The 14402-nt window shown below is 53.3% G+C and overlaps 5 protein-coding genes across 5 annotated transcripts; 1 reads left to right on the top strand and 4 right to left on the bottom strand.

Moving 5' to 3' along the window:
- Positions 1-3542: 3542 nt before the first annotated feature.
- On the bottom strand, positions 3543-5400 carry JDV02_010059 (D-serine ammonia-lyase). The gene is made up of 2 exons (XM_047991772.1): positions 4901-5400; positions 3543-4836 (listed from the first exon to the last, which is right to left on the bottom strand). The coding sequence occupies exons 1-2, from the start codon at positions 5234-5236 to the stop codon at positions 3634-3636; spliced, it is 1539 nt and encodes a 512-aa protein (XP_047847785.1). The 5' UTR covers positions 5237-5400; the 3' UTR covers positions 3543-3633.
- Positions 5401-5801: 401 nt separating this feature from the next.
- On the bottom strand, positions 5802-8124 carry JDV02_010840 (uncharacterized protein). Its single transcript, XM_047992578.1, has 2 exons — positions 7911-8124; positions 5802-7851 (listed from the first exon to the last, which is right to left on the bottom strand). Exons 1-2 carry the CDS (start codon positions 7998-8000, stop codon positions 5836-5838), a joined length of 2106 nt encoding a protein of 701 aa, XP_047847784.1. The 5' UTR covers positions 8001-8124; the 3' UTR covers positions 5802-5835.
- A 79-nt stretch (positions 8125-8203) lies between these two features.
- Positions 8204-9123, bottom strand: JDV02_010058 (uncharacterized protein). The gene is made up of 2 exons (XM_047991771.1): positions 9061-9123; positions 8204-9001 (listed from the first exon to the last, which is right to left on the bottom strand). Exon 2 carries the CDS (start codon positions 8985-8987, stop codon positions 8304-8306), a length of 684 nt encoding a protein of 227 aa, XP_047847783.1. The 5' UTR covers positions 8988-9001; positions 9061-9123; the 3' UTR covers positions 8204-8303.
- Positions 9124-9515: 392 nt separating this feature from the next.
- JDV02_010057 (uncharacterized protein) lies at positions 9516-10143 on the bottom strand (the record flags this gene model as incomplete). Its single annotated transcript, XM_047991770.1, has 2 exons — positions 9799-10143; positions 9516-9677 (listed from the first exon to the last, which is right to left on the bottom strand). The coding sequence occupies exons 1-2, from the start codon at positions 9961-9963 to the stop codon at positions 9516-9518; spliced, it is 327 nt and encodes a 108-aa protein (XP_047847782.1). The 5' UTR covers positions 9964-10143.
- Positions 10144-11948: 1805 nt separating this feature from the next.
- JDV02_010056 (uncharacterized protein) lies at positions 11949-13593 on the top strand (the record flags this gene model as incomplete). The annotated part of the gene is made up of 3 exons (XM_047991769.1): positions 11949-12505; positions 12571-12701; positions 12761-13593. The coding sequence occupies 3 exons, from the start codon at positions 11949-11951 to the stop codon at positions 13591-13593; spliced, it is 1521 nt and encodes a 506-aa protein (XP_047847781.1).
- Positions 13594-14402: the final 809 nt, after the last annotated feature.

Genomic DNA, 14402 nt, shown 5'->3' with positions numbered 1-14402 from the left:
GGCGGCGCAGGGCATGGCAGGGCAGGGCGACGGTGAAGAAAGAGGCGCAGAGAGCGAGAGAGAGAGCGAGTCAACAAATCGACTTGGTTCAAACAGACAACCAGACGGGCAGGGACGGAGAGACGCGGCGCGGGATAATCAGGCACAAAGAGGCGCTCGCACGCAGCGATCAAGCAAGCAAGCAAGCAAGCAAGCAAGCACACCACACCCGACACACACGCACGCATGTGCAGCAGCTCGCCCAACGCACCCCCCCTTGGCGTCTGATTGTGAAGCTGGGGGGGGGCGGGGGCTGGCGAGCAAAAGACCGCAGCAGCAGCACAGCAAAGGAGCAGGTTTAAACCCCTTTCCCCCCACCCCCAGGTTCCGTTAGACGTCACCGCTGCCGCCGCTGCTACTGCTGCGGAAACGAACCCCCCCCCCAAAAAAAAAACATGTTACTATGACGATACCCTGCAGACCGGTCTCTCCGGGGCCCGGAACGGACAGGCACAGACCGGGCACCGGAATCCGGGTCTGCCCGCGCTGTACGAAGTATCCGTACATAACCAACCTGCAAGCCGGGCGATGGATGATGATGATGATGGGTTGCCGGGGGGGGTATGTGTACATGTGTGTGGAGGGGAGGAGGAGGGAGGGAGGGAGCCTGCAGCCGAACCAAGAATTTGGCACAACAAAGAGAAGACGAAAAAGATCCCAAGGGAAAGACGTAGAGAAAAGAGGGAGAGAGACAGACACACTCACTCACACACACAAGAAGATCTTTTTGCTGACGAATTTTCTAATTCTGGAAACACGCAGGGAGGGAGGGAGGCTTGGGGAGTGCATGTGGAGGATGTGTGTGCGCCTTGGCGGCTGCGCACGCAACGAACGAAGGAATGAAGGAGTGGCATGTCGTCGTCGTCGTCGCCGTCGTCGCCGTCGTCGTCGTCGCCGTCGTCGCCGTCGTCGTCACGACTCGCGGCGCACGACTCGCGGCGCCAGTCGACTTGGATGGATGGATGCCGTGCCGTGGCTCGGACCGGGGGCGGTGCCCATTGGGGCGTCAAGAACCGACCCAGCAAAGCAGCATCAGCATATGGCAGTCGAGGAGTGACATAGAGGGAGGGAGGTAGAGAGCAGAGAAAGAGGCTACCAACCCGAGGATGTGGTGGTGGTGGTGGTGGTTGGCGTTTCGTCTTGCGTTATCGTCCAAACGGCCCTGCTTGCTTGGCCACCTCCCTCTCGCTCGCTCTCGTTCAAGGGTCTGCCTCAAAAGTCCGTCTCAGCCCGGTGCTACCTACTTCGTAACTACCCATCAACCTAGGAACTACTTGCCTGCCTACTCAAGTGCCTTGTCTGTATGGCTACAAAGCACAGTGTAAGTAATATCGAGTTAAAAAAAAAAAAAAAAAAAGGTAAAGTGAGGGATTGCCTCACTTTCCCATCCACGGAACCATCGTCATCCTCGTCGCGTGTCTCGAAATAGTAGGATTCAGCAGCGCGGACGTGGGACGACGGCTCCCCGGAGACGTGCGTGGGATGATGTGTCGCATTGGCATTTGTCTCGTCTCAATCTCGATGTGCGCGCATGGGGCGGGCAAGCAAGCGCGCGCGTGCGTGCGTGCTTTGTCCCGTCTGCCGGGACATGGCACGCCGCCTCGGCTTCACTTCCTTGTCCTCTTTTTATTTATTTTTCTTCTTCTAGCTCTTTTGACGACGACGGGCGTGCGAGTGAGCCCAAGAGGATTTTCTTCTTCTCTTTCCCTTTTCGTACTGAAGCGACAGAAAACGGGCAGCACATAACCTGGTAAGGACGTAGTACATACAGGTAGGATCAGAGATCTAAGAACAGGCAGAAATAAATATTCTGTGTGGGGGGTGACTCTGAATGTACTGCCTTACATACACGAAAGCTTGGGGGAGACCTGCAGGAGCTCCCGCACAGACATCGACACACTGTAACTACTTCGCATGGAGTTTAGTAGTATGCATTTAGTATGCACGTACTACTCTGAGTACTACGCATGGCACTGCACTGCACTCCCGGCTTCACCCCGCGCGCTGCGCATGGCATGGCATGTCTCGCCCGGGCTTCGACCTGTCGAAATCCCCTGCCTGGGGCTTTAGCTTGACCACCGCCGCCATCACCACCGCGGGCACTGCATGTGATGCAGATGCTTATTAGCCGCGCGGCCAGACGCAGGCGTGACGACTGGAAGTCACATCGAGGGCGGTGACATCGACTCCTGCATAGGAGCACACACCTGGTCCAAAAAAGGTTTTTTTTAAAAAAAAAAAATTTGGAAAAATTGGCCGTCTTTCTAATCAGTCATTTTACATCATACTCGGCATGATCATCAGCCGACACCCAGCCAGCCCCCAGGGAGGGAAGGGGGGGGGCCAAAGCTCCCGTCCCGTCGGCCCGTCCCTTGTCGAAGAGCCTAGCAGCAGCAGCAGCAGTTCGGCGCTCTTGATACCTCGGTAAGCCCCAGGGGCCGCATTTCCCCGGATACTGCTCTCTCCGAGCCCACTGCCATCTAGCCCACGCTGGCCCCCGTCGTCCATTGTTAGTTCGGTTAGTTGAAATGTAGGTAGGCTGTAGGACGGCGCTGCCGTCTCCGAGCGCGAGAGAGCGCCAGGCGCGTCGCGGCCCCCGATTGGGCACCCGCTCATTCATTCACTCACTCACTCAGACTCACTCGGAGCAGAAAGCTTCCGTGGGTAGAGAGCGAGCAAGAGAGTACGAAGTAGGCATGTTTGAGACGCGGGGGGGCGGCGGTGTCCCGGGCCGGGCCGTTGAGTGAGATGAGCAGCAGGTGCGTGATGATGATGATGATGATGATGATGATGTCGTCTCTCTGCGCACGCATGCATCGTCAAGGGTTCAAGTTGGTGATGCGGGCTGTCTGTCACTCCGTCTCTCTATGTTCGTATGGTATCGCTCACCGCCATGGTCGCGCCAGAGCAGCCGAGCAGGCTACAACCATGTTGCCATGTTTCGCGAGCATCATCACATTTCTCTCTCTTACACGCTACACATGGACGTGCACACATGCCTACAATGCACCCAAGCGCGCACTGGCCTCCGTCATCCCCTCCACCGCTGCTGCACGTGGGATCGCGCTAACAAACCCCAGCATCCCAGCATCGACCGAGTTTTTCAGTCCAGCCGTTCTAAACCCCGTTAGATATCAGTCACTACCGACCGACCGTTACTAAAAAAAAAAAAAAAAGAAAGGCCCTGATCCACGACCCTGATTGAACGTATGCAAGGATATATTTTATATATAAAAGTTAGTCATTCTTAAATTAGTAAGCGATTTATATATAATAGAGAGGGCGCAGACCCATAACTATATAATCCTTTATCTACTCCTATTAGTGATATACCGCATTAATAAGGCCTATCGTAAGCTCTAAACGCTTCCCCTGCCTCAAGTCTGCACTGCGGGAAACCGCTATTATTGTCATGGTGATCGCGAGTCTCCCGAGCAATGTGATTTGTACGAGACATCGGATATTTGGCGCACACGTTAGCAAAAGTACTAAACTCGATGTAGTGCTTGGCAATCACTTTACGGGTTCTTTAGGTAACAATTGGGACCTGTGACTTTTCCTCCAGAAGTAACCGGTAAGTACACCCGCGAGAGACTACCATCCGCTTGCTCTTGTCCAGACGTCAACCACTCGAGTCTCATCCTGCCCATCGCTGGAAGAGTCCACCACCAAATAGCGCCCGTACAAGGCTCCAGTGATACAAGCATGATTTGGATATATGCGAACAGTCTGACCGACTTCAAGTGGTATCGGAGGCAGACTCCCCTGGATCTCAGCCCCAGCTCCCCGTTCCCATGATACGATGCAGTGTTCTTGGCTGACTCGGCTGACAATCAGGCGGCGGTTAGGTTTTGCCCCAGGAGAGTATGCATCACGATGGATAACGCCCCACCCCTCGTATGCTGCGCATGGCTCTCGCCCCAACCCCAAGACGCCTACCGCAACAAGAGCCTCGGGCTGCCGTCGCTCGCCATTGTTGTAGATGCTGCAGACCTCTGCCATGACAGAAATGGCAATTTCATCCTCATAGTCGCCAAGCTGAACCCGCGCCCGGGTGGAAAGTTGCTGTACGTCGAGAACCGAGTATACGCCGGCATGAAGTTCCAGCTTTGTGGAGAGCCCAGCCGGGTAGCCATTTATGACCTTTTGCATTGTTTTCCTTAATCGTTCGGTGTGTTCAAAAATGTTGTCTTCAGGTGCCATTAGGTTTTGGACTGCTGTTACTTGAGGCGAGGCCCCAACGCTAATTGTAATGTCCTTGCCTTTGGGAAACATGTGTGCATTGCTACACAGAGCGTCAAGGCAGCCGTTGATTTCGCCTTCGAGATTGGCCATTGCCTCTTTCGGCGTCGAGTCGTTGTAGCTGAGACTGCTGTGGGAGTAGAGACCAACGAAGCGGAGTTTTCCCTCACCTTCAAGTTGCATCAACCTAACGACTAACTCGTCTTTATTGATGCTGGATGGTGGAAGGCCTGCGCGGTGATAACCCGTGTCCACCTTTAAGTATACGTCGACTGGGAATCCCGCTTGTTCGAAAAACCGGGAGACGGGGATTAGCTGGGCTATGTGGTCAACGAGAATAGATATGCTCCCTCGGCCCAATTTCCGGCCAAGATCCGCGAGTCTCCCGACTTGGGACAGTGGCAGCGGGATACCATATAGCACGTTGATATTCCGCCCGCTGTTTCTGAACTCATACAGAACAGGCAGTAGGTACTCCATTTCTGCAATAGTCGACGCCACCAACCGGACATCTCTTCTAGTTTCGCCAGCTTGCAGACGGACACCTTCCTTGGTCTGTTGTTTGAATGTCAGTCTTGATGAGAGGCCGACCTTGGGCGTATGGGATTCAGGAGATTACTTTATGTGTCTTGACATGCGCCCGAAAGTCCACTCCAAGGTGGTCCACAGCATCCAGCAGAGACTGACAGTGTCGTTGCATCTTGGCTCTATCAAGCACCACAGTGGGCTTAGGGACTTGATAGATGTCTTTGCCGATGCATAATTGCCACATGTCTTCGACGTGAGCGTCAGTCTTCTGCGACCCAGCCATAGTGTTTAATTGGCAGCAGAGGAAATGGCTGGTCCGTGACTGATTTAAAAAATGATTCGGGGCGGTTGAATAAACTGAATCTAGCCGTTCGAGGTGCCGCATCTTTTTGAAGTTGATCAACGTTCGGGGGCTGCTGGAAATCATGTGGAGCCTCGTGGCTGCATATCGATTTCCGCGCTCCGGCAGCACCCGATGTTAATTGCCCAAACGGGTGGTCCGAAACGATGAACGCAACCTACCGGTAGTAGCTTCTACTATTACAGTAAGGGTGCGCATATCCAACGCAACGCCTGATGGTGAGTGTGTGAAGACTCGGCAACATATTTGACGTGATAGAGCTGGAGAAGTTGTGGCCCCTTTCTTGGCATCGCTCATGCAAGTCCAGTCGTGGCACAGGGCCCTTACCCGATCGGGTGCGCGGGACCGATGATAAGCCTCACCGTGGTAGCTTGGATTGTCCAAGACACAAAGCCTGGCAACGTGGACACACCCTTACCAACCTCCACCATCACCCGCCGCGCGTTGGTGTCCGTCTGAGACGCACCGCACTGGCACAATTCCCAACCCTGCGTGAGATGACCGGCGCTGATTGCCGCACCTCACTCTGATGCTGCTTTTTGACGAAACAGTTCAGGCCACAGCGCCTCAAATTTTCTTCAGTAGCTGAAGCGGCAATGAGGTCCATGATCCCGACAGTGACGAGGGTGGCGAATAATTCGTTATTAATAAATTTGAATGGAAAGTCAACTATTCATACCAGTCATTCTCAATGACCTGCGATACAAACACATATCTCCAGTATCTCTACATCTCCCGTAGACCCATAGAGAACCCATACACTGGCTGTGATACGAACCGAACTTGCCGCTGCCACCTCCGTCGTCCACCGTCTGGAATAACGCAAGCACGTCCCACCCACGGCTGCGCTCGTCGTTGATGAGACGTATTGTGTCGAGAATTTGAAACACGGGGAAGTTCCCTTCCTCAAAGTCGTCCCCCATCAACCGCTCCTCCAGCCAGTTCTGCACCCAAAGTCCAACAACGTGGCTGCGAGTGCGAAGGGAGCAGGCGAGCAGGAGGCCTGTGAATCCGACGGAGTAGACGTTCGATTGGATGCATTCATCCCAGTCAATTCCAGCCGCTATGCGGAGGAGGATTGAGATCCAAATCTCTGCTTCTTGATACGCTACGTCCAGGTCGACACAGCCTGGGGACGCAGCATCTAAACTTTCAAATGGGCCAGTGCATTGCATGACTCTGGCGGTAACATAGTAGGCAAAATTCATAGCTGAACGGTGCGACCGGAAATGCAGCGGTTGAAAAAGTGGCTCGCCCTGTGCTGGGTGTATCTGTTCCTGGTGGCTGGACATAGGTAGATCATGGCCGGGAAGGAAGGCATGCCAGCCGTTCAACATTTCGGATTGAGTTTTCAACAAGGCCACGTACTCAGTGAGCGTAGTCGGCTTCGTTCGTTGTGTTGTTCCCGTAGCAGTTGGGCGGGGTGATGTACTATACGATATTGTTGTCGAATCGTTGTCCTTGAAGGCATCCCAGCATGAAAGAATAGCCGCAGTATTGAGACGATGAGACTCGCAAAGAATAGAGAGGATAATCGCCCTTCGGTCAGCAGTTGCAATTAGAGCAGCTTCCAGTTGAGGGTGAAGCGACTCAAAACCAGGGCTCCGTGGGAAGTCTGGTGTGCTGAAATATGCCCTCCGCCACCAGTTTTGTACGTCGATTTCGACCCATGCAGCAAGCAGTTCAGCCCCCTTAGAAACCACATGGCTGGTGTATCGCCTTAACAGCGTCTTAATGGCCTCAGAGTGGAGGCGAAACTCCCGGAAGTTGCCCATGGACGACTCCAAGTAGCAAAAGAGGACCAGCACAGCTAGGCCGACGATCGGCTGGGCGTCGAAATCTTGATGACTCCACCTCGCCATCTTGCGCATAGCAGCACCATAGTGCTCACAGCTAAGAGACTCATGACCAGCATCCGGCCGGAAGCACAGTCCAGGACAGGCCGACGCCTTAAACAACTTCCTCTGCGGTTGCGTTCGGCTCAAGCGACAGGCCGAGAGAGTGACCATGATATTTGTGATGAGCGGCGACGAATTGCGTAGATTGTGGAATGCTACGTGGAGCGCCGGGAGACACTGCTTCGTCCAGACATCCATGTAAAACGTGACGACGTGAATGGCGTCTCGATGAGGAAGGACAGCAGCAGGCATATTCGAGAGCGACTCATCAGTGCATTCAAGGTCCTTTTTCTCTGATTGGACTGCAGTGTAGGCGGGTGCTGGAATAACCTGCGTGGTATTGCCGGTCTCGCATGCACTTGCAAGACAAAGCTGGAAGCTGTCGTTTACGAATCTGCCATGGTCTGATTGAAGGCCCGAGTCAACAATCTCATCGAAGAAAATTCGATCGGTATTGGCCTGTGAAACTTCAGCCAATGTCCAGAAGAATTCGTCGTGGAACAAAGAACGTTCCGGTTCCGCCGATAAACCGACGAGCCAGTCAATTGATGAGTCCGCACCACGATTATCTTCTCGCAAACCAAGCTGGCACCGCTGTGGAGCATCATCAGCTGAATTGCTAAAGCCAGAAGCAGCAGCAGCAGCAGCCGTGTATGCCTTGTTTTGCTGTTGAAACTTGGCCGAAGAGAATGAAACGTTTTTGAACTCAAATTTTGGCGGGGATTGTTGGCATGTTAGTCCAAGTCTTGAGCAGGTGCCGCATGAAGGCTTCTTCTCGTCACACTATCATAGCGTGTGAGTTTCAAAGTAATTGCTTCCACGGTGATTCTGGAATGCGCGACCTTTGTGCGTCTTTTCCTGCACGTGCTACATCCGGTGCGCGTGCGCACAATTCTGGTCTTTTTTGGACGGGGCGGAGCTGGTTTATACATCGGAAATGGATAAAACGGTTCATTAAACTTGACAGTAGTTGAAGGACGTTGCAAACACGTGGTGATCGACTGGTCACGCTCAACCTGATAGGAAAGGGAAGTTGAGCGGAAGGCACGAGCCAGGAGGTAGGGACGAGCGAGGCCATGGAATAGACCTGAGGGGGGGTTCAACTCGTGAACTTTACTCTATTGCTATATTGAAGCTCTAGTCGTATCCGCGAGTGCAATTATTCGGATATAACGATTGTGTGTGGCTGATGGCTGCGGCCAGAGTGTAGGACAACGATTCCCCCGACAATACCTTCACAGAAAGTCTCTCAGAGTGTCATCGAGTGTTCCAGCCTCCTTCAGCGGAACTGCCCCACCCTTTTTGCCCAACCCGACGCGGTTGTGCCAAACAACTTTCATGCCAGCATTTGTGGCGCCCTCGACATCGCCTGCGCTGCCAGCAACAAATAACACATCGCGAGCGTCAACGCCCATCGCATCCAGGACAGCCCTATAAGCTTGCTCGGCAGGTTTGTAAAACCCTGCCTCTTCAGCTGTAACGACAGCTTCAAACATGTCGTCTGGGCTTCCAGCACTCCCATGGACATTCACCCTTTCGGCTGCAGCGTGCCCTAGGTACCTCGAGCAATTTGTCACCACACCAAGCTTATACCCCCGTGCCTTCAGTTCGCGGAGAACTCCTGCGGCCTCGGGCCATGGCAGGAGATTTTGCCAGTTGCGTAGCAAAGCATCAGGGGCAGATCCCGGTAACCCGACCTGGCTAGCTGCCTCCCTGACGAGATCCTCATAAGGGACGTACGCGCCCGACCCGAAGGTGAGTTCCAGATAGCGCTCACGCCAGCTCCTCCCTTCCGCGGAGGTAGCCGATGGCGTGGACGCGTCCCAAAGGGTCCACGAGTCCAGAAGAGCAGTGAGTAGGTCGAATATAATGGCTTTCGGCCTCCACGCCGGCACGTCGATACCTGCTGAGAAAGACATGGTAGTGACCGGGACTAGGAATAGTAAGCGCTATCATCCGCTAGCAGGAATATGAAAAAGCATTCAATCATACAATGCAGTACTGGCAGCGACGGGTTGCATCAATCGTTCAAGGAAATTGTAGCGGCGAGCATTGGGAGCATGAGCGTTGGAATCTCTGCTGGGTGGCCGCCACCTACTTATGCAAATTGTGGCGGGGTGGTTGCCCTTCGACACCATAGGTACATAGTTCAAGGAGGGCATGTAGGGATTTTCTCCAAAATGGCAATGCTAAGCCTAATGTGGTGGGACGGAGCGACGCCCTCGGCCACAGGTCACAGCTTTTGTCCCTTGCTTCTTGCGGAAACGTCCAGCCTGCATAACCGAGCTTTTCCAGTTTAAAATGAATCAAAGATTTTGCGGACTATCAGACAAAATAGCGACACACTTGATTTCAATGTCAGATCCGTATGGGAGTTCTTTAACCGCAACGCAACTAGGATAATGCTGCGATTAGATAGTGGTGGGTAGTAAGGCGGTTTGTCGCACTTACGTTCTTGTAGGCATGAGATCCCCCCAATACTCCATGTACACGGGAGTCAAGTCGTCGGCGTCGGCGATATTTGTCAGGAAGACGTCTACCCCTACCACATCGTTCAAGCTGGACCCTGCCTCTGTCAAAACAGCCCCAAGATTTCGCATTATTTGGTGCTTGGTAGCATCTGTCAGCGCCGACCTATACAGGGAGAACATATTGCTAGAAGGTCGGGAGCGGGTGTGACATGACGGGTCGTACAATGACGCCAGGGAGCTCGAGGAGGGTTGAACGTACAAAGCGATCAATGACTGTTCCTTTGACCATCTGCTTTGTGACAGGATCGGCGCCCAAAACACCCGAGGTGAAGACGAGGCCATTGGCGACAATGGCAGGAGTGTATACACCTGGGCGGAGTGTAGGAGCCCTGTCAGTAAACACTCCAACCCTGTTGGGAGTCATTCTTGGATGTAAGTGCAATGGAAAACTGAATACGAAACGTATAATTGTCGGCAGTTCCAAAACAGGAATACCGTTTCTCGTTAAATGTTAGGTGCAAGAGCGGAAATCGTCTTCCAGTTCCCCTTTGCTTTTATCCCTATTTTAATGGCTTGAACCAGCCCTTTGAAGGACGAATTTGGGCCGTCGACCTCTGGTGTGCCGAATCGAGTTCCAAATGACGCACAAGAAGGGTGGCTAGCCCCTTGCCTCAGCGCTGCGGCACGTTCACGTCGTCGTCGGCTAGCGTCATAGTCATGGAGCACGAATGTGTCACTAATCCGCAATTCAACTGGAGCCGATTGGACTTGGTCCGTTGGTCAGTCGACTTGATATCAGGCCGTCGTTAACGCACACTCAAAATGGCATGGGCGCTCTTCCGCCACGACTGTCCCGGGCCAATGGAAGGCCAGGATATAGTCTGCTGAGCACTGCCTACTGAGACAAACTCACTTTGGGTCCAGTCCCCTTATGCAAAGGCAGCGGAGTACATCGGGTAATCATGTCAGACGTACGATGGGGATATCGGTGTCTCGATAGAAGGATGGGTGTAAGGACAGTTACTTGAGCGTATTGATCGTGATCTTGATTGCTCCTTCTCTGCCCATTGCTCGTTCCCACGTTCCTCTTGTGAGCAGGCGAGACATGAAGCTTGCTGCACGCCCCGTATGCACTTAACCGGTACGACCTTAGTTCATCCAGTGGTGCGACAGATCATCAGAAAATGTGTTGCGGAAACCCAGTGTACGAATAAATGCGCCCCAGCCAGCATGCGGCGCATGTTGTTAGTCGCAGCCAGCTCATGTTCGATACGCCCAACGCTCCAGCTCTACGACACTGTAAGTGTTGAGTAAATTGCCGTAGACATTTGGGCAAATACCATCGTTTCGCCAGTATATTTCAGGGCCGCGATAACTAAATTTCGATTGCAAAATCGTGTGGAGATTGCTTTTCAAACGCCTGACTTCCTTTCAAGGTCCTGTAATGCTAACTTGCGTGTAGGGAAGCGGGGGTCGGTAAGAGGTAGGTCCAAGGGATCCACGTGAGGCAGTGCGATACCTAACGCCACCGCTTCCGCGCACCAGAGTGGGCAAGGGCTCTTCCGTATCACCCAATCCCAACCCGACGTTCAGGTATGTCGAGTCCCCGAGGGTGATGAACGCCACATGTCCTAGCGGTCGGGTCAGCGTCCAGAAGGCGAAGCTCTGTGTGCTTGTCACCTTGCCCAATGATGCAACACCCAGTCCCTTGTCGGGCTTTGCTGTCAATCACGTCTCGCAATAGCGTCTGTCGCAGGAAACTGGACCTGGGGAAGTGGGTCCGCTTGTGCGAGTCAGTTTACTACGCCAGGGATGTTGTCAAGGTGGACCTTACCCCATGGGATCGCCCTTCGGGATCGTGTTGTCGTCTGGTGCTCTACGCAAGGCTGTCTTGGTAGGCGGCCTTCCTCCACCAAATTCTAGCACGACACCATGTGCGGCAGCCAGCCCCGGATCTGTCCGTCGGCCGTGGGTGAAACAGCTTGGTGAACTGGGTTGCCCGGTTCCGAGAGCAACTCCACGAACTGGCGGTGTGGCTCGTACATGGTGGCCTCCTTCACGCCACGATCCACGCTCAGCCTAACCTCTCGATCGTCTATCAGTTCGACAGCTTCTCCTCATGGCTTCCCCCCCTCCCAAAACAAAATCAAAGAAGCTTCGTCTTGTAATTTTGATCTCTCACACTCACATCCCTGTTCGTGCTTCGGAAAATGTCGTAAACTCATCCGAAGTCTCCGGGCGGATTTGAGAGCAACAAGCAAGGCACCATATTAATCTATGACGGGTGTATATAAAACGCGTTGTCGGCCCCGAAAATGTGCCAGACCTGGCTCTGAGTTCCACTGCATACTCTCTCTCGTTCCTCAAAGATTACGACGGCCCATCGCTTCTATTCTCGTCATAGTGACCATGTCGATGCAAGTTGAGCCGGCTGACGACCTCGCCCAGGGCATCATAGGGACAGCCAAGCAGTCTCTACGCGACCTCTTCATCTGGAAGAAACGTGTCGTCGTATCTAATGAATATGGCGAGACGCGCTGTGAGTGGCACGAGGCCGACTGCTTCGTCAATCCGATTCGCCTCTTCGCAGAGCTATCAGCCCGCGATTGGCTCTTTTTCCTCGTCGGATTCTGCTCCTGGACAGCCGATGCGTTCGACTTTCACGCCCTCTCTATCCAAACCGTTAAGCTATCTAAGTACTATGACCGCTCCAAGACGGATATTAGTACCGCCATCACTCTAACGCTATTGCTCCGCTCCGCTGGTGCAGCTATATTCGGTCTCGCTGGCGATAGGTGGGGGCGTAAATGGCCTATGGTCTATAATATGATTATTCTAGGCTTATTGCAGATTGCTACCATCTATAGCTCGACTTTCACCCAATTTCTAGCTGTGCGCAGTCTTTTCGGCATCTTTATGGGCGGTATATATGGCAACGCTATTGCTATGGCTCTTGAGCACTGCCCGTAGGTCTCCTACGCTTATTTATATCAGCCTACTTTTATAGGGGTATGCTAAACTAGACTCATAGAGCTAATGCGCGGGGCCTTATGTCCGGTATCTTGCAACAAGGCTACTCGTTTGGCTATGTGTTAGCTGCGTGTGCTAACCTAGGCGTGGGCGGTGGCGTGGAGTCGTGGAAGACGATCTTTTGGATCGGAGGTGTGTATTGGCTTGATGAAAGAAAGTGATAAACAACGTCCTACTGACATCCAAATCAGCCGGAATCTCTATTACTGTCGGCCTCTTGCGTATTCCCTTCCCCGAATCGAAGCAATTTATCGAGGCTAAGAGGACTGGCAAGAGGGTTACCTCACCGGGCGCTTTTTGGCACGAAACTAAGAAAATGCTCGGCCAAGAGTGGAAGATGTGCCTCTATTGCATCACTCTCATGACATGGTTCAACTACTACTCGCATACATCGCAAGACTCATATACGACTTTTATGCTCACGCAAAAGGAGCTAGATAACACAGGCGCATCGCAGGCGTCTATACTTATGAAGGCAGGCGCCTGTATTGGCGGCTGCGTTATTGGTTACCTCAGCCAGTTCGTCGGCCGCCGGCGCGCTATTATTATTTCAGCACTCGCCTCTATCATACTTATTCCTGCGTGGATCCTGCCCGAAGGCCAGCGTGCTCTTAGCGCTACAGGATTCTTTATGCAATTCTTCGTTCAGGGCGCCTGGGGCGTTGTCCCTATCCACCTCAACGAGTTATCTCCTACTGCATATCGGTCGACGTTTCCCGGCGTGACGTACCAGCTCGGCAATATGATTTCGTCACCCTCAGCACAAATCGTAAACGCTATTGCCGAGAAGACGTTTGTCACAATAAAGAATGGCGATAGGGTCGAGGCGTACGGACCGACCATGGGCATTGCTACCGCTATTATTGCTCTCGGCATCATCGTCTCAACTATGTTAGGGCCAGAGAGGCGCGGGCGCGACTTCGAGCAGAAGGTGGCAGGAATGGATAGCGACAGCAAGGTCCTGGACGAGGAGGGCATGAACGAGAAACGCGGCGCCTGCGTGGAGCTCGATGAGCGGAAATAGATGCTTGTCTTGTGTCCTATGTAGCTTTGCTGTTTGTGACAGGAATAGATGAATGATTGTTGGACAAGTTGCTCAACGCCAATCTCATTCAACACCCCATGTTGGGGAATGCTAACCTCATTTGCCTGGTATGTCTTCGTGTTCGTCTGATAATTTGTCACTATGCCCCGCATACTATGCTTCTGAGCCACACGTTAGGACTGGCACGACGCAGCACAGGTGAGCACTGCTTTGCTGAGGGCACTAGGAGGTGGGAACCTGAGGCCAATCTCACGAAGACGCGTACCAGACAGGAAGAACCAGGTTGGTCGGTCGACGAACCCCACATATCGTCGCAATACGGAAACCCAGCAACGACAGTAAGCCACTATTGGTGTAATGACATGACCGCCGCCGCCACCCGCCACCACCACCATCACCACCACCAACCCATGACCTCGCTGCAAGGTACACGGCATGCATATGCGCCGACTACCGGTCAACTACCCAGTTGCACATCTTGGGCTCCAGCCGTTGTTGGTCTGCCTGCCTGCCTGCCTGCCTGCCTGCCTGCCTGCCTGCCTGCCTCCACGGCCCATTCATCCCGTTCAGTCGACGGCGCTGACAGAGAGTCTTTTTATCTTTTGGCTTGTCTTGCGGCAAGGCACTTACACGAGGCATCCAACAAGCGACCTAACCACCCACCCCAACATCTTCTTCTTCGCCCCTGCCCACGGCCAACAGACAACAACGCTCCCCCCCCTTTCTTCCCCCGTAACCCTAACCTACCCACCCAACCATCCAACCAAGTGACAAACAACTACCATTCT

Source organism: Purpureocillium takamizusanense, chromosome 11, assembly GCF_022605165.1.
Source record: "Purpureocillium takamizusanense chromosome 11, complete sequence".
Classification (NCBI taxonomy): domain Eukaryota; kingdom Fungi; phylum Ascomycota; class Sordariomycetes; order Hypocreales; family Ophiocordycipitaceae; genus Purpureocillium; species Purpureocillium takamizusanense.
The sequence above is the reverse complement of the archived record's forward strand: the minus strand, read 5'-3'. Positions and strand labels throughout refer to the sequence as shown.